Raw genomic sequence first — 18,767 nt, forward strand, 5'->3', positions numbered from 1 at the left:
CTGAGTATAGACACTTGGAATCCTCTATGGGAACTGCCCAAACCCAAGGGAAAAAAACCTCAGGTTTTTCTGTTTTTAGTGGGAAAAAATTCAAACACCTACCTTCACATGTTTTTCTTCTGCAAGTTTCTCATAGGCAGCCACCACTTGGACCATACAGCTTTTCAGCATCTCTTGCAGTGTCACTTTTGGCAAAGCATGACCTCCAACCCGATTAATTTCCTGGCAAAGGCTAAACAGGAAGGACTGGACGTACCAGGATGGCTAAAAGAACAAAGGAAGGTTGAGTCACCAACTTGTGCCAGTTGAATGAGACGTCGTAAAAGTGGGTCCACTTCTCCTTACTAGGCTCATGCACCAGGACCTGGACCTCCCCAGGCAGCCCCCCACAGCAGTCCAATTAACAGAAGTGACCACTGCCATCACTGGTTCAGTGGCTGGGGGGTGACCTGGCAGGTGACACTGTGCTCTATGCTTTTGTCACTTTGGGGTGAGCAACTCTCCAGTGAGCAGAGGCTGGGTTACACAAGGCAATAATCACTAGCTGACTTCTTGAACAGTCTACTACCTACTTGGCCCTGTGTCTACTCTGCCCCCATGGTAGAAAATCATGAATTCGGCTTTTGGCTCTTCCTCAGAAGCTGTGTATTGGCTGATTTTCTCACCTCTTTCCTCTCTGCAGAGTGGGCTATCTGGTCTGGTCCAGCCCCTGGGCACTCTGATGGGTGCATCTGCTCACCTGTATAGGGAGTCGGATTGTGGATGTGACGCTGCTGCCAGACTCCGCTTCCTCTTGAATTTCTAGTTCATCCCAGCTGGTGGCTGTGGCCAGGACTGAGCCAGCATCATCTAAAAGTAACGACTGGGTGAATCCGTGAGCCAAAACCTGGTAATAAAAGGCAAATATCCAGTAGACCACTTAGCTCCTTTATAGAGGGTTTCAAACTGCCTGAGTAATCTTGAGCCAAGATTCTGCTGCGTGGGTCATGTGCGGGGTAGCAAGTGGAAATGTCATCTTCCTGGACCAATGACATACGTCAGTAATGGGACTTTTGTTGTCACTACCTTATAATGTCAGGGCCACCCCTGAAGGCACCGGGGGAGACCATAGGGAATATGCCATTCAGGTGGAAGAGCAGGAAAGCTAGACCCATGTCCAGGGAGGTCTTTCATTCTTATCTGGTGGAAGGACAAAACCCCAGAGTTTCTGTCTATAGATCTAGGCTAAACCTTTGAATGGAAAAATTTTTACATTTGTGCTATCTCCTTATCACAGAAAAATGAAGGTAATTGCACGAAATAACTGTTATTCTCTTACTATGAAAAGACCTCCCTGAGGTTGGCCAGCCTGGAACATGGCAGAAGGGAGAGAGAACGGGGACTGCCCTGTGAGCTCGGGAAGACCACGTGTATGTCCCTCACCTTCACAACTGCTGAGCTCCAGACGCGGTAGCCCATCACGCTCTGCTGGAGAAGGAGCTCCTTAACTTCCTGCCACTTGGCCTGCATAGGAATTACTTCCCGAGTTTTCCCCTTTCCCTGTTTTTTCAGAGCCCTAGGATCCCTTGCTGTTTTCTCAGAGCTCCCTGACCTTCCCAAGATGCACTGCTTCAGATGGGGACACAGTTCTCCCAGTGACTGGCAGAGTCTGGCCATGAAAAGGACCGCGTGCAACTTGACACCGTTGAGGACATCCTGCTGCCCCTGCACAACCTGTTCGATGCTTTGCAGCTCTGCCTGGATGCAGTCTGTGATGTACTTGATGCACACCACGGAGTGAGTCTGCAGCATCTCCTGCACGGTCCCGGCATCTGCGTACCTGTCAAAGGCACAGCTCTTGGCCTGCCCGGGGAAGACATCTTTGGGCAGGGGTGAGTCATCAGAGGGAAGGTAAGCCAGGAGGTCGTCCAGTTTCACCTTCAGTTTAGAATCGAGGGCAGAGCAGAAGTTCTGGACACAAGGGCTAATGGCCTGTGCTTTCATGGAGAGCCCACTGCTGGCAAACTGCCCCCGGTGCGCTACGCTAACCCAGGCAGCATCAGGAGGCAGGTCGTGGGGGCTCTCGGACCAGAGGAAGAGAGACATGTTGTGCTCAAAGTGGATGTGCTTATTTGAAGTGGAGTTGCTGGTGGTGTTCTCAAGCTCCTGCAGGGCTGAAATGAGGAGTTCCTTGGAGCTAGTGGAGATGGAGTCAAAGCCTTCTTTTGTCAGAGTCTGAAAGAAAGCAAGAGAAGAATTCCAGTCACGACTCCTGTCAGGAAGTCTCAAGGCAACAGCACCCAGTGGCAGTCCACCCTAGCACTCTGCACGTTCTGCAGCATGCTCAAGAAGTTGACGTTGTGTCAACAGAGAACAGAGTCATCACTGATGGCCAGGGACACGTTCCTGACCACCTGACAGAGACCTGGTCTCTTTCTGCATCAGAGCCAGGATCTCTGTTCATGTCTATGGCTCGCTATCCCGAAAAGCCATCCCTGAGTCTGTGAGCTGAGAGAGTACACTCAGGAAGGAACAGAAGTCCATCCAGTCAAAAGATCATACCAGGATTGGCCAGAAAACAACTGGACTATGTGATCTCCTCACCTGTAATCGGTCAAGGAACAGCTGCTGCATCAAATCCTCCCAGAACAAGAGCGGCTTCTCTAGCAGCCGCTGACATATCACATCCCAGCTGTGATTGGTGGATTCATTGGTAAGTAATTCCCACATAGCATCTCGGATACCTGCAAGACCTTTCATGCTCTTCACATACAAAAGCAGGTTGGTGATCCCATTTTTAATGTCTTCATTACACCTGCAAAAAAATCATTTTTCTTAGGCCTTATTAAGATTTATGGTTTTCACATGTTTATTAGGAAAAACAGTAGGACTCCATATGAAAAACTCTTACCTGGGTCCCAATATAAACATTTATCTCTCTCAGAGTGTTTTTTTTTTTTTTTTTTTTTTAAAGATTTTATTTATTCATCAAAGATAGAGAGGCAGAGACATAGGCAGATGGAAAAGCAGAGACATAGGCAGAGGGAAAAGCAGGCTCCCTGAGGGGGGCCTGATGCGGGACTTAATCCCAGGACCTTGGGATCATGACCTGAACCGAAGGTAGACGCTCAGCCACTGAGCCACCCTGGTGCCCCATCTCAGTTTGTATAAATACATATAAACACAGCATTTCTGCCTAGATTGGGGGGCGGGGTCCCTACCCTTACCTCCCTGAAGGAACTATCTGGAAGGAAGTTTAGAGTCTCCTAAAATGGCTTCAAAACCCACTGCTTTAAATAAAAGTTTAGGAGTGACAAAACTCTTACATAGAATTTTAAATCCCATAGGTTATATTTAAAAGGCAATTCCCTCTTGGTTCTCCCACAATGGGGGCTACCCACCACGAAGGCAGTGACCAGTGGCTGAAGGAATGACTAGCATGACCCAGCAGGCAGCAGGCAGAGCATTATCCAGAAGATCAGGCCTCTCCCTCATTCCTCAGTGGCCTCATTGGCCCTTGTGTGGCTACACGGGTGGTCCCTGCCAGCCTTAGGAAAGTTCTGGCTACTTACATGTGGATCCATTTCTGCAGGGTGTCTTTCAGGTATTCCTGGCTGATGGGCTGCGCGAGTGTTCGGAGAGCTGGCTGGAACTGGACGATGGATGCTGGCAGGTATTTGAACCAGCTGCAGAGCTTCATCTCCTCTTGCAGAACGCCAGTGCCCTTTCCTAAGAGAAGGCCAAGTGACAAGTAATTGGGGCCATCCTTTGGATGTCATATTAAAAAAGACTGAGAGACAACTTCCAAAAATCATCTCGTATTCTCCTAGGCAGGTCAGACTGGACATCTGAGGTAGGGGGAAAAGGAAAGTAGAGGATGTACACTCATCCGGGTGCTGGCAGCTTCCTGCCAACTCTGGGCACCATATTAGTTGAGAAGGTGAAAGACAGGGAGGGAGAGGATGGGGCGGGGCAGGGGGAGAAAGTATTACTAAGCGCCGCGCTGCTCTCCAGGCTGTAAAAGCGGAACTTAAATTGTCACAAAGAGAAGATGATAGTTTCCCTTTCTTCACCATCCTCTGACCAACAGCTAAGGAACAGCTGTTCCAACCTGGAACAGCTAAGGAAACAATGGAAGACCACTCATCCTAATCGGTGAGTTGTAGCTCTTCAGAGGTGACTTCCCAAGGACACAGGCATCTGTGGGGTGACTCGGGGGAAGCCCCTGCATGGTATTTTGTGCGTGAACCCTCCAGAGCTTGAAACACAGGGGTCTTTCTAAGGTCCCTTGTACTTGTTGTTCAGAGTCACAACAAATGAGCCCGTACTCACCTTTCATAAAGGGGGTAAAGCATTAAGTGGAAGCCAGGGCATAAGGAAGAGGCACCCTAGTTGGAAGATAAAGTAACACCAAGAAGAGACTACATAATACACACACACTCTCTCTGAAAATGACCACGTGGCTGTCCCCACATTCTCCTTGTTTCCGTTCTACCTTTGGCTGTGTCGCCTCCGCCTGACCGAAATCCTGGCGTCCTCTGTTATCCTCTCTCCTTCCTGATGACATCACCCATCCCCACAGCTTGACACAATAGCCCTATGCACAGATGTGTGTCCAGCCAGCCCTCTTACTCCTCTGTTCTGGAACCACAGTCACCTGCCCACTCCACATTCCCGTTCCAAGGGCTCAATCGTCTCCAAAGCAATATTTTCAAGAGTGAACTCCTTGTCAGCCCTTTCAAACCAGTTCATTTTCTAGTAAACTTGGACATCCTCTTTCCACACTCTCCACAGCCAATCCACCAAATCCCCTGCTAAACAGATGTCCAAGTTGTCCAATTAGTCCCCATCGTCTGCCACCTAAGTCATGATGACAGCCTTCCCAGTGAGCTCTCAGCATCCACTCCAGACTCCGTGGAGATCCACTGCCACATAAAAGCAAACTGCATTTAATTCCAGCTAGGATAAATGCTATCAAATAAAAGTATGGGAACATATAACAGAAGGAGGAACAGGCCTGGAAGGTCCTAGAAGGCTATCCATTGTAGTCTGGATAAAGTCCAAACTCCCTAGCCTGGTCCACAGAGCTCTGCATCATATGGTCCCATCTAACAGACTGGCCACATCTCTTCTCATGCAGTTCTTCCCCCCACCCAATCCCCCTTAGCCTCACCTGCTTACTTTTAGTTCCTCAAATATATTAACATCTTCCTTGCCTCAAGACCCTTGTACGTCCCATCCCCTTTGCCTGGAACTCTTCCTTCCCTTCTTCACCTAACTCTTTTTTTTTTTTTTTTTTTTTTTTACTTTATTTATTTATTCATGAAAGTTGCAGAGGGAGAAGCAGGCTCCATGCAGGAAGCCAGACACGGGACTCAATCCTGAGACTCCAGGATCACACCCCAGGCCAAAGGCAGATGCTTAACTACTGAGCCACCCAGGCATCCCATTTCACCTAACTCTTAACCAAACTTTTGGGTTTTGATTTAAATATTCTCCAGGGAAAGCATCACTGGTGAGGTCCCTCCTTTGAATGCTCCTAAGTCAGTTTGTACTGTGCCTTTATGGTAGTGGCCACTACTGTTACTCAATGGATAGGCGCATATTTCTGAGTTTAGTATTTGCCTCTACCACTAGACTGTGCCCTCCACAAAGGTAGGGGTCCTAATTTGTCCAGTGCACTGCTATACCCCCAGAGCCCAGCTCAGTAGCAGGCAGATGGTAGGTGCTCAGTAAATAACAGTTGGAAAACCTGAAAATAAAAAAGCTTGGCTAAGCTCACCGGTAGGATGCTGGCCTGTGATGGTCTCCAGAGTTGAGAAGAGCAAGCCACATGGCAGGGATGGATCTGGCAGCTGACCTTCTGGTAAAGTGTAGAAAAGAGCATGAGCTTGGTTCAGAGTGGTGGCCAACAGCTCCACTAATGAGCAAATCTGGGCCTTGATGCTGGCACCTATGAGAAGAAACCATCCTCCTGTAAACAACTTCCTTTAGTAAAGTCAGAACCAGAGTACACTCTAGGGGCTTCAGTTTCCCTCAGCTCCTCCTCCATTCCCTTGTTTAAGGATCACATTTTGGAAAGAAGCCAAACCCACCATGATGTGGCTGGTTGAGAAGTTTCTGTATAGCTGCCTTTCTGGCCAATAGGAAGTCTGTTAGGGCTTGGCGTGGAGAACTCTCTTCTAAGAGCATTATAGCACACAGGGCCTCAGCTACAGCTTGGTCAGACACGGCTTGGCATTTGAGCAGCATCTTACTTTCATGCAGAATAGTTGACCTAGAAAGATGATGACAAAGGTCAACAGGGAATTTTTTACATCTTGGGAAGAAGAACCTTGGTACATCCAGATGGAAGACACATTCCATAAGCCAGTTGTGGTGAAGTGTGGCCATCCTCAGAACAGATCTTTATGCTGGACCCACTTACCGGAAATGGCTGGCTGCTGCTACCTGACGGATGAGTATAGGGAATCGTGAGAGGACAGGGCTATATCGGGAAGTAGAAGAATCCAGCTGGAGCAGGTTGTGAAGGTGGCAGCAAAGCAAGTAGAGCTGTGTGGCGTGAAGATATTGAGAGGCTTCCATCGAGCTCCAGATCTTCTCGGGAATTTCTAAGAGCAGCTTGATCTGGGCAGCCATGCTGTAGAACTTCTCCTGGGACGGCTGCTGTGGCTGCAGGGAAAGGCACAGAATGAAGGAAGAAGAGCAGACCAGTGCAAGACCAGTATTTGGCAGGCTTGGGGAGAAATGTGCGGGTACTGTAAGGTACAAAGCTTTTCTTAAGCCCAATTCCATGCCACTTGGCAAGCTCTCAAAGTTTAGTGTAGTAGAATTACTGGAGTCAGGAGTGCTGTACAATCCCACTGGATTTTGCTCCCAGTCGGTGCACCTGTGCTCAGTCTCATGGAGACACACACTTCATCTGGTCATCTCAGTCTGGTTATCAGCGACTCTCGATATGTCTCCACAGCACGGAGCCCTATGGACCACTACTCAAGTGAGCTTTCTCCTTCCCTGTTCTGATGTGCAGCCTCCCTACATTTGCTTCTGCTTCTTTGAGTGCATCACGGACTTCTTTATTACTTGTCCATCAACTCTTCATCTGGTGCAGTCCACCCTCCTACTTCAGGACTCTCTATCATCCACCACTACCACGTCTCATTTTTAGTCCTCGCCACTCCCAAGTCCCAGTGGAGCCTTTTCTGCTGCTGCCCTGCTAAGTTTCTCTGCCATTCCATCATCAGTATGTTCAAAACTAAATTCATCTCCCTACCAAAAATTTTAGTCATCTGACCTCCATAAGTACCTCGGCATACCACCACTCTGCTCCCATGTTCCAAGGAGATTCATATCCTTCCGACGGTTCTGTTACCACTTCCAGGAGTCTAATGCAAGTCCTTAACACCTCACACTAAGATTAATCCAAAAACATTCTCTACCCCTTCCAATCTATCCTTTCCCCTTTGCCTTCAGATTAACCTTCCTCAAAGGGCATTTAGATAAAAAAAAAAAGGGGGGGGGGGCATTTAGATCATATCTTTGCTCAGTTTTAAAAAGCTCCTCACTGTTTGGTATCTTGGCCTGGTGGTCACAAATTTCCTGTCTGTCCAGTACTTTCTTCCAGGGGCCCTTCAATCCATTCGTTCTCATGTGTAGGAGAGGGGAAGAATTTCATCCCCTAGAGCAATATCTGGAGACATTTCTGATTATCGGCACGGGGAAAAGGGGTTGATACTACTGGTGTCTGGTGGGTCGAGGTCTAGAGGGATGCTTATAAACATCCTGCAACGCACAGGACAGTCTCTACGACAAAGAATGATCCAGCCCCAAATGTCAAAAGCACCAAGGTCGAAAACCCCTGCTTTAATCAAATTGAATACCTGCTTTTCATACTCCAGACATGTATTCCAAATCTCATGTCATGAAGGCCCCTCCCTAGTAAGGAGGACTCAAACCTCAAGTGACTTCCTTTGGAAATCTTATGGTAAATGTACATAATTATTTTGGAATTAATTACACGTTTTCCTAAAATGCTTTCTACTGTTACTCTGAATTATTGCCACGGACTTAAATTCCTTGACTGGATTGTAAGCTCCTTCAGAGCAGGAACTAGGGGGCTTCTGTTTCTTGGTGCCTGAAAGCAGAGGGCACTCAAATTTTTGTGGGTCTGCCTGAGAATAAATCAGATAAAACAACTATAGAAAAATACATTTTTAAAAGTCAGGCACAGCACAAGTTAGCTTTTAACTAAACTGTGAAGCGTGACTAGGTTACAGGAGAGGCTGGCCACCTAAGAGGAGGCCTGTAAAAATGCACAGCTTCCAGGAGAGCAGGATGGAGGAGGTCTCTGGTTGCAAAAACTGACCGGGTTGTGTGAGCCCTGCCTACTGACCCAGATTCTCCCCTAAAACACATGTTGTATTAAAAAGTTCCAAACCGGGGCAGCCCAGTTGGCTCAGCCGTTTAGCACCACCTTCAGCCCAGGGCTTGATCCTGGAGTCCTGGGATGGAGTCCCGCATCCGGCTCCCTGCGTGGAGCCTGCTTCTCCACGCAGACTGGAAATGCTGTTCCAGTATTGGGATGTACTTAGGGCCGAATCCTTCCACACCAGGTCTAATTAATCATTAGGAAAAACAACAACAACAACAAAAAAACCTAAGTCAACAGTCTTTAGAAACGCAAAAATGCAAAATGATGCTCCAGTATTGGGATGTACTTGGGGCCGAATCCTTCCACACCAGGTGTAATTAATCATTAGGGAAAAAAAAAAAAAAAAAAAGAAAGCACTCGGGATAACTTGGCTAGGACGCCCTTCGTTGCCCCCAAATGAGCATGTTCCGCTGGTGAAAGAAAAGGGGGGCTTGATGACACCCGACAGCTGCACCCAGAGGAGAGCGGGATTTGGAATCCTGGAGGTTGTTCCCGGGAATGGGGTGGGGCTGCGGGGGGGGCCGAGCTGCAGGAGGGGACGTCGTCGCACCGGGGGAAGCGTGTTGGGAGAAGTCGGGGACGCTGGGCGGGGGCGGGGGGGGCGCCCCCAGGCCGCGCTGCAGGGGAGCCCGGGGAGCCGGGGGAGGCGGGGAGGGGGGCGGCCCGGAAGTCCGGCGGGAGCTGCGCGCGGCGGGTGAGCGGTGAGCGGTGAGCGGCCGGCGGGGGGGGGGGTGGCGGGGGCTGACCTGCGGGTCCCGCGGCGGCCGGGGCGCGGCCGGGCCCGCCAGGCGCAGGCGGAGGCGGGCGCAGTACTGGTCCGTGGCCTTCACGGCGTCCACCAGCCCCTCGGCGCAGCGGCGCATCTGCCCGATGGTGTCGGCCGCCTCGATCAGGTCGCGGTACCGCTCGCCCACCATCTGCCGCAGCTCCTCCTTCTTGTGCTCGATCTCGGCCCGAACCTGGCGCTCCAGCCCGCGGATCTCCTCCGCTCCATGCGTCTCGAAGAGCGCCCCGGGGTCGCGCAGGTCCAGCCGCTTGAGCGCGGGGGAGGCGGCCGCGGCCGCCATGATGGCCCCGTCGGCGTCCTGACGGGTCACTTCCGCCCGGAGGCCCCGCCCGGCGGCCATGTTGGATAGGGGCGGAAGCGCTTTCGCCCCGCTGTCGGCCATGCTTGTTGGGGGCACGTCGGTCCGCGGGGGTGTCTCCCAGCCTCCCGACCGCGCCCGGGGGCTCGCGGAGCGCCCGCAGCCGCGCAGCTCGAGCGCCTTGGCCCGGGCCGTGCAGCCTCCCGGGGCGTCGTCGTGCCCGCGGCCCCGGGCTGCAGTCGGGGTGCCTTGGGGTCCGGGGGCGGGGTCCGGCGGGTCCTCCTTGTGTGCAGCCCGTGCCTGGGCGCGAAGGATGCTCGGATGCTCGGCGCCCGCGGGGGCGCGGGGCGGAACGCGGGGGCCTGGTTCTCACCCGGACTCCAAGACCCTTTTTTTTTTTTTTTAAAGATTTTATTTATTTATTCATAGACACAGAGAGAGGCAGAGACACAGGCAGAGGGAGAGGGAGAAGCAGGCTCCATGCAGGGAGCCCGACGTGGGACCCGATCCCAGGTCTCCAGGATCACGCCCCGGGCTGCAGGCGGCGCTAAACCGCTGCGCCACCCGGGCTGCACCTGCCTCTGTTCTTTTAGGCAGATCCCAGACTGCAAAGATCCGCCCCCCCCCCCCCCCCCCCCCCGTAAAATGAAACCATTCATGCCATATCTCACACTAGCCCCACAACGTACTGGAATATCCTCATTTTACAGCTGGCTAACCTGGAACCCCCCCGACCGGCAAAAGGATTTACTCGGGAGCACCGTTAACTTTCAAAGCCCGCCCACGTGGTAGGCACATCAGTCTTGCAAAGGAGGTAGAGAGATTTCCAGTCCATGCACAGTCCCTGCAAAACACCAGCTTCTGTGCCCACCCGAGTCGCATATGGCTAATAAGGGATGGGGATCTCATCAAGATTTTTCAGTTCCCGGCTTGTGCCTTTTCTGCTTTGTGGCACAGCTTCCCGGCAGGTTCCCACCAAGCACTCCGTGGTGCCAGGTCTGCAATTTACCGTCAGGTCAGGTGCATGCGGTAGGGGACGTTGTGTTGGCGTTAGGCTGCCCAGCCTCTGTGGAATGCCTTTTCTGCATTTGGGGACATCACCTCTGTGTGGCAAGATCTTTTCCAGGGGCCCCTTACAGCCCTGTCGGGAGCCTGTGGACCAGGGATTGGTTCATCAGACAACCGCTTGGGACTTGAAACAGAGAGCCCGTGATGTCAAGAGGCAGCCCGGAAAGTGGGGATTTCTTCCTGGTGGTGGTAGAGGTGACCTCTTGCAACATTCACTCTCCGGGGGCAGCAGGGGCATCGAACCCAACTGGAGCTCCCAGGTGCGCGGGCTGCTGGTGGCAGCTTTGGGGCGCCCACAGTGAGGCCCTGCCTCAGAATTGATGGCCCAGTGGCATGCTTTGGTTGGGTTCTGAATGCTTTCACTTTCCTTTGTTCCTGTTTGTCCCTTGAGCCTGGTTCTCCAGCTTTCCCAGAGATTGCATGAGCATCTTACTGATAAATTTCATGTCTTTGAGGATCAAAATTGGTTTTGGTTGCTTGCCCTCAGAGTCCCTAACTGACATTTCCTTCTGAGTTACCAGCTCCATAAGAGTTTGGCCGACGTCCGTCTAACAGCCAAGAAGGAGGCAGGTGGAGGCATCGGTGGTGGTGGTGGTGGTGGGGGGGGTGCCTGGGGGTTTGTATGAGGTGGCTTGCGCTGTGCACACACCTGTCATCTCAGGTAGAGAAAAGGCCGGCTGGCCGCAGACATCTCCACTTCGGAGTGTGTTCCTAAAGCAGAGCTTCTCCTCCTCTGCTTCCCCAGCCACGTTCTTCTGGCCGCCCTGAAGATGCCACTGTTGCTCTTCCGCCTGCAGAACTGAGTGCCCAACAGAGGCCGTTACCAAACCGTCTTGCGCTGGAAAGGCTCCAGGGGTGGAGGTAATGTGTCCTTGACGCTTTACTCTCTCTGTCTCCGTCTCCTTCTCCTTTCCCTTCGGCATCAAGGTCCCACGTGCCCCTCCTTCTCTGCATTGTTGTTGTTGTTTGTTTTGCTCTCTGGCCCTCTGAAGACCAGGGTGGGGGCCAAGAGCTGAGCTTCAGCAGCTGGACAAAGCAAGTGCTGGGGACCGAGGGCTGGGGATGAGAAACTAGTCCTTTCTGGAGAAACTAGTCCTCTTCTCAAGGAGGTGCATGAGCAAAGGGCATTTCCGAGTTTCATTGCCATCATTTTATTTTGGTTCAGGGAGGACAACCGCTTGGGACTTGAAACGGGGTGCTATGCGTGGGGTGGGAGGGTGCCGGGAGGGTTTCTTGGTGTCATTTTCTTCTTTTTACCTTAAATCTTTAGAAATAGAAGATATTTAGTGTTTACATTTCAAGAGCTTATGTTTAGATCATCCTGATTACATTCATCCCTATCTTTTCTCCTCTCTCTCTGTTAATCTGCTGTTGGTGCCTCTCCTTTTCTTTTTTCTTCTCTCTCCTTTTCTATCTCTTCTAGTGCAGCCAGCCAGTTGAACTTATTTTGAGCCCCACCTAGGCACTTTGCATATGTTACCTTTAATCCTAACAATAATCCTACAACATAGGTGGTCTTTTTTTTTTTTTACTTATTAATGATAGGCACACAGTGAGGAGAGAGAGAGGCAGAGACACAGGCAGAGGGAGAAGCAGGCTCCATGCACCGGGAGCCCGATGTGGGATTCGATCCCGGGTCTCCAGGATCATGCCCTGGGCCAAAGGCAGACGCTAAACTGCTGCGCCACCCAGGGATCCCCAACATAGGTGGTCTTACACTCATTTGTTAGATAAAGCCAGGTTTAGCAGAACCAAGGAACCTGCCTGGGATTACACAGTTAGTCAGCAGCCAAGACTCTCTACCCATCCTGGTCAGCCTGACTCTAAAGTCCTTGATCTTTCTATTTTGTCACATTATTAGCTTCAGAGAAAATTTCAGAACATCAAGAGATGGATGGGTCAAACAATTCTGAGCCACATTCAGATGGTGCCTACACTGCTTCCTACACTCTGCTATTGTTTAAGCAGTTTGGAACCCGAGCGGGAGCGTGATCTGGGGGCAGGTGGCACACAGGGTGGTCAGGCCTCATGGCCAAGCATCTGTGTGCTAGAGGGCTCGCTTTCAAAACCTACATTTGTCCTGACATGTTTGCTTTCTCTGGCCCCATTGGCATTCTGATTTCGCTCAGTCTGTTGAGGGGACAGGTTTGTCCTTACTTTTTAAATAGAAATATAGAAAGCAAGACAGCATAATGCCTGAAGTAGAAGGGTTCTTAAATGGTCTTTGCAGATACCACACGGTCTCCTTCCCTTATGCACTGTGTGGTCTGGCATCTGGAAAGGGTCCGGGACACCATGGCTCGCTCCCAGGCAGAATCAGTAAATATTTGCACGAGTGAATAGTGTCAGGCATGTCAGTGTTCAGTGTGAAGAGCAAACCTGCAGCACACCCACCCCAGGGCCCCCGATGATGTCAGAGGAAGGGACATCCTCCCACAGAGTTAGGAGCTGGGCAAACCCAGAGAAGAGAGGACGAGCGGAAGAAGCAAGCTTAACTTGGGAATGTTAAAATGAGTTCAACTCCGGCTGCACTAGAAGAGACAGGAAAGGAGAGAGGAAAAAAAAAAAAAGAAAGAAAAGGAGACACCACCCACAGATGAATGGAGAGAGGGAGGAAAGATAGGGGAATTTGATCCAGCAAAGGACAGACCAGGTCTGTAAAAGGGACAGGAGGCTGGACTCCACATCGCCGCCTGGTGGGATTTGGACTTTGGCTGTCAGCTGGGGGCTGAGATGCCAGTGCCATAAAGGGCCCAATGCAGTCGTCTTGACGTCTTATCTTAAGAGCCACGTTCATCAGCTGTATCTGCCGGGGCTGACATTTGTAGTGGAAGGGGTGGTTGTTTGACTTCACTGTTTGCAGATTCCTGAGACTCTACCTTCGACAAATAGCCAGGCAGGCATCACCCCCGATGAAGGAGCCTGGACGTCTGGGCTACACACATTCTCAATACCTTGACCGAACAAAAAAAGAAAAGGTGGTGGAAAGGGGATGGAAACTGCATGCGGCACATGTGCTGTGCTTAATTAGTGTGTCATTGGATGCTCCCTACGTTCACTGGCTCCGTGCTGGATGAATACGGAGGGCCCAAAAGATTTGATTAACAGTTGGTGACTCTGTAACAGGCTCAGACTTCAAGTCCCGTATGTTGTCTTTTCCCTTCCCCACTTTCTATCCTAGCTGATGAGCCTCTCCGGGCTCTGTAATCGTGTGAATGTCCTCATATTAGATCCGCTGAATCTACCAGCCTGAATGTATACTTAGACCTTCCACCTGTTGTCTTGTTAGAAGGAACAGTGTTCCTGCTCCCTTGACTTCTGGATCTCGCTTCTCACCTCTCAAAGGCTTCACTTCCTTCTCTCTGCTGTATCATTTCCCCCCAGTTCAGCTGGATCTTCCCATCACAGGCATTCCCTGCTTTTCGAAAGTTCACATCAGGCCCCTTTGCTTTTAGGAAAGGTAAGCACTGGGTGTTAGATTATATGTTGGCAAATTGAATTTAAATTAAATTAAAAATTTAAAAAAAAGCAGACTTCCATTAGTACCTATTTTCATTAACAGAGAGAAACCTGAAGAGGATTTTCACTTTTATGAAAAACAGGTGAAAAGCGCAAACAGGGGCGCCTGGGTAGCTCAGTCATTTAAGCATCTACCTTCAGCTCAGGTCATGATCCCAGGGTCCCGGGATTGAGCCTCACGCTGGGCTCCCCACTCAGCGGGGGTCTGCTTCTCCTTCTCCCTCTGCCTCTCCCCATGCTCTGTCAAATAAATAAATAAAATCTTAAAGGAAAAAAAAAAAAAAGCACAAACAGAATCTAAAGCCGGGTCCCAATAGAGGCAGTGCACTGGACCAGTGAGAGGGGTGCCCAGCCCCTTCCCCAGAGCACACTCTGCATCCCAGCATCCAGCCGCTGCAGCTTTGAACTGCATCTGGGAGCATCCAGGCTGTACCTCCACCGGCTTTGTGTGTCTGTTACCAAGATGTGTCCTAAAGTATCAGAAAAGACTAAGGTGATTTTTGGGGTGTGAAAGTGCTCAAAATTTTTCCTATGTGAAGTAATGGTAATTGCTTCTTTTGCTACTGAGAGGTTCTGTGGAACACTTGACTTTCAGATGGTGGGGAAAACCCGGATCTTAAAAACATTCTCTGATGTCTCCCATCTTATAAACATGCTCTGTTGTCTGCACGCCTCTTTTCAGCCCCTGTCCATCTCTCCTCTCACATCAAGACTTCATGACTCTGGTCCCCTCCGGTTCTCTTCCTCAGCTCCACCTGTCGGGGCTTCTCACATCACCACCCCATCCAGTAAAAGCCAGGAAGGCCACCTTGCCAGCTTTAGCAGCTTCCCAGTTTCTGGGCCTTTCAGCATGGCTGACCCACCCCTTGTGGACACTGTTTCTCTCTTGGCTTCTGCGACATGCCCCCCAGGGCCTTCCCTCCTCCCTCACAAGGCACTTCTCGATCATTTTTGCTGGCTCTTCTTCCTGTCCTTGACTGCTGGTGCTGGATGGGCCCAGGCTTGAGCCTTAGCACCAGTCTCTTCTTGGTCCGCGTTCCTTGTCTGGGTGATCCCCTTCTGCCCCGAGGCCCTAAGAGTTAGAGGGTCATTGGGGCCATGGAAATGGAGAGCAAGGAACAATGTCTGCAGGTGACTCCTACATTTGTGACTCCAGCCTGAGCTCCTGCTACATCCCAGGCTGCCTCCTTTAGAATCACCACGTGGGGGATCCCTGGGTGGCACAGCGGTTTGGCGCCTGCCTTTGGCCCAGGGCACGATCCTGAAGACCTAGGATCGAATCCCACGTCAGGCTCCTGGTGCATGGAGCCTGCTTCTCCCTCTGCCTGTGTCTCTGCCTCTCTCTCTCTGTGTGACTATCATAAATAAATAAAAATTTATAAAAAAAAAAAAAAAAAAAAGAATCACCACGTGGTCATCTAAGAGACATCTCAAACTTAATGTGTCCCAAATAATGACTCTCTGCCTGCCACCCATCCTACACCCTCCCCTAGTGCATCCCCAGTTCAGGAAATGGCATTCATGGCTAAGGGACCCAGAACCATCCTAGACCCAACTCTCTCTCACCCTCCACACCCCATTCTACTTACAGGTCCTTCAGACTCTTCTTCCTCCCAAATAGGGGTTGATGAACTTTTGCTAGAAAGAACCAGAGTCAATGGGCTTTGCATGCTCCACAGTCTCTGTTACTATTCAACATGGCCACTGTAGTAAGGACTCAAGACTAGACAGGATGTAAATGAATGGTCATGGCTGCGTGCCAATGACACTTTATTTATAAAAGCAGGCAGAGGGGATCCCTGGGTGGCGCAGCGGTTTGGCGCCTGCCTTTGGCCCAGGGCGGGATCCTGGAGACCCGGGATCGAATCCCACGTCGGGCTCCCGGTGCATGGAGCCTGCTTCTCCCTCTGCCTGTGTCTCTGCCTCTCTCTCTCTGTGTGACTATCATAAATAAATAAAAATTAAAAAAAAAAAAAAAAGCAGGCAGAGTGGCCATCTTCAGTCCATGGACCATAGCTTGCTGATCCCTGATCTACAAGAGATCCTTGTCCTTCACCTCCATTGTCCATCCTAGTGCATCTCCTGCTTCAAACCTCCAATGGCTTCCTGCCCTTTGGGGACAGAAGCAGACTCCTATCAAAGACCATCCAAGTCCCTGCATGGCCTCTCCACTCCCAACCATCTACTCCTACCTCACCCATCTTCCTTCTGTTTCATAGACAAGGTGTGGCTAACTTCTCCCTAAGAGCTCCACTCTGGCTGTTTCTTTTCTTCTTCTTCTTCTTCTTCTTCTTCTTCTTCTTCTTCTTCTTCTTCTTCTTTCTTCTTTCTTCTTTCTTCTTTCTTCTTTCTTCTTTCTTCTTTCTTCTTTCTTCTTCTTTCTTTCTTCTTTCTTTCTTCTTCTTCTTCTTCTTCTTCTTCTTCTTCTTCTTCTTCTTCTTCTTCTTCTTCCTCTTCTTCTTCTTCTCATTATTATTATTATTATTAGAGAAAGAGAGAGCATGGGAAAGGGGGAGGGGCAGAGGGAGAGTGAGAGAGAGAGTCTCAAGGAGGATCCACTTGGAGCTCCATCTCACTACCCTGAGATCATGACCTGAGCCGAAATCAAGAGTTGGACATTCAACCCACTGAGCTGCCCAGGCACCTCCTCTGGCTCTTCCTTTTACCAGATCTTCACATGGGGGTCACCCCCTCTGAGAAGCCCACCTGGACCACCCCATCTAAAGTAGGAAGAGCTAATATTTTTCAGGGGCTCAGTGAATGTCAGCCACTGATACAGACTCTGAATATGAACTACCTACCTTATTTCATGCTCACAGTTTGACAAATTCACAAATCCCTCCAAAATAGATCCTGTTCCTATTTTTACTTTTATCGAAGAGGGAATTGGGGCCGAGGGAGATTATATAATTTGCCCCAAGTCACCCAGGAAGTAGCAGAGCTGAGATGTAAATCAGACTGTCTGGCTCTGGGGCCTGTGTGCTGAACCACCTGTCCTTACTGTCCATGTATTTTCATCAGAGCATCTGTCACCATATTGAGACTTGGTGTTCTTTTATTTGTTGTACTTGTTTGTAGAGTGTCTGCCCTACAGCAAGGAGGGGGAGACTTGGTCTGTCTTTAAACTCACTGAATTCCCAGCTTCCAGAACAAGCATCTGGTAACACGATAGATGCTCACCGTGTTTTTAGTGCACGGATGACAGTTTAACTTCGTAATAGGTTAATTTACTGGTATGCTGACAAACCAGTAAGTATTCAAAGATCAGTAGCCCCCGGGCACGCACAGCTGCCACCTGAGACGATTCTGCTGCCCTGATATAGTTTGGTGGGACGTTTCCCTCTGGGATACGACACAACTGGAGGAATATTGGGAGGAAGCATTTCCAAGTCTGCCAGGATCATCGTGCCCTGTCTTGGGATTCACACAACCTGAAATTCTAAGTATCAGTGGACGTCAGCTTTAGGACATTGCAATTTCAGGGACTTGGGCCCGACCTCTGGGGAAGCTGCAGAGCCGTAGAAGGAGCTGTGCTTGCAGGAAGCTGTGCTAGGCTCTGGCTCTCCTGGGTTGGGATGCTTGTTTGCTCGTGTGGTGTCTTGTTTAAGTTCTACCAGGTAAAGAGACAGACCGAGACTGTCGGCTCAAGACTGGATGAGAGAAGACTCTGGGTCTTTAGACACAAGACAATGTGAAGTTGGGTAGTTGCAAAGATAATTTGGGAGCACATTGCTGGGTTAAAATGTATTGAATGGCTGGTTTTTGATATGCTTTTGGTGTAGGTAGAGGTAGTAGAAGAGTGGCCTACGTGACCTTTACATTTGAGAAGTTGTGCACAAGAATTGGTGTATGTATATACATATATATTTTTTAAAGATTGTATTTGTTTATTTATTCGAGAGAAAGAGAGAGAGGACAAGCAGGGGGAGAGGCAGAGGGAGAAGCAGAACCAGGCTCCCTGCTGAGCCTGAGCAGGGAGCCTGACGCGGGGCTTGATCCCAGGACCTCGGAATCACAACCTGAGCTGAAGGCAGACGCTTAACCGACTGAGCCACCCAGGTGCCCCAAATCAATATCTTCCAAAGGGAGACCATAAAATTATATTCTGAAGTGTGAGTGCCCCAGGCAGTTAAATCTTTGGGAGTTAACCACCCAGAGTACTATGTGGTTGGAACTTGAACCCTGGACCACTTTTGTACTACCTAAGCCATCCGATGCACACAACCTGAAATTCTAAGTATCATTTTCAGATACTGAAACCTCCACTGAAAATGGAGGTTTCTGAAAATCCAGTTTATCCTCTTAGGAATTAGAGAGTGAAGGGCAACCCCCCAGGGCCCTTCAGCTCCCCCCCCCCCCCCCCCGCCATACCTAATGTGGAAATTCCCTCCAGCTGTGCCAGCAGACTGTAGGCAGCTTTGAGGGTGCTGGGGTCCTGACATGGGGCTGGTCTGTGCATTGACGTGCTGGTAATTTTCCACGTGCCCCCTCCCTGCCACCCTGTCCACATTCTGTGCCTTAAGGTGGACCTCTGTGGGCTGCCTCACTGGGCTCTCTGCCCCTCTGGCCCTGGCCGAGTTACCTTACAGCTATAGCTCCCATGGAGTCCCACCTTCCCCATGGCTGTGGCTCTTGCTGAGCTCTAGAACATCATCTCCTCCCTCGGCCCTTGAGCTCCAGGGCTG

At 50.4% G+C, this 18,767-nt stretch overlaps 2 protein-coding genes across 3 annotated transcripts in view; one reads left to right on the forward strand and one right to left on the reverse strand.

Moving 5' to 3' along the window:
- Positions 1-9,503, reverse strand: part of COG1 (component of oligomeric golgi complex 1) — a 12,868-nt gene extending 3,365 nt beyond the window's left edge. Inside the window, exons 1-9 of the mRNA XM_025467850.3 lie at positions 9,157-9,503; positions 6,407-6,651; positions 6,075-6,256; positions 5,762-5,932; positions 3,552-3,708; positions 2,584-2,794; positions 1,423-2,214; positions 740-886; positions 103-264 (exon numbers count right to left, since the gene is read on the reverse strand). Of these exons, the coding sequence (XP_025323635.3) occupies positions 103-264; positions 740-886; positions 1,423-2,214; positions 2,584-2,794; positions 3,552-3,708; positions 5,762-5,932; positions 6,075-6,256; positions 6,407-6,651; positions 9,157-9,477 (2,388 nt within the window). The 5' untranslated portion in view covers positions 9,478-9,503. The remainder of the gene's footprint in view (positions 1-102; positions 265-739; positions 887-1,422; positions 2,215-2,583; positions 2,795-3,551; positions 3,709-5,761; positions 5,933-6,074; positions 6,257-6,406; positions 6,652-9,156) is intronic.
- Positions 9,076-18,767, forward strand: part of SLC39A11 (solute carrier family 39 member 11) — a 406,549-nt gene continuing 396,857 nt past the window's right edge. Inside the window, exons 1-2 of one of the 2 annotated variants that reach the window (XM_049113949.1) lie at positions 9,076-9,111; positions 11,309-11,424. The gene's annotated coding sequence lies outside the window, so the exon portion shown is untranslated. Of the gene's footprint in view, positions 9,112-11,293; positions 11,425-18,767 lie in introns of those variants that run through there. The other variant, XM_049113948.1, reaches the window with a different exon arrangement.

Source organism: Canis lupus, chromosome 9, assembly GCF_003254725.2.
Source record: "Canis lupus dingo isolate Sandy chromosome 9, ASM325472v2, whole genome shotgun sequence".
NCBI classification, from domain to species: domain Eukaryota; kingdom Metazoa; phylum Chordata; class Mammalia; order Carnivora; family Canidae; genus Canis; species Canis lupus.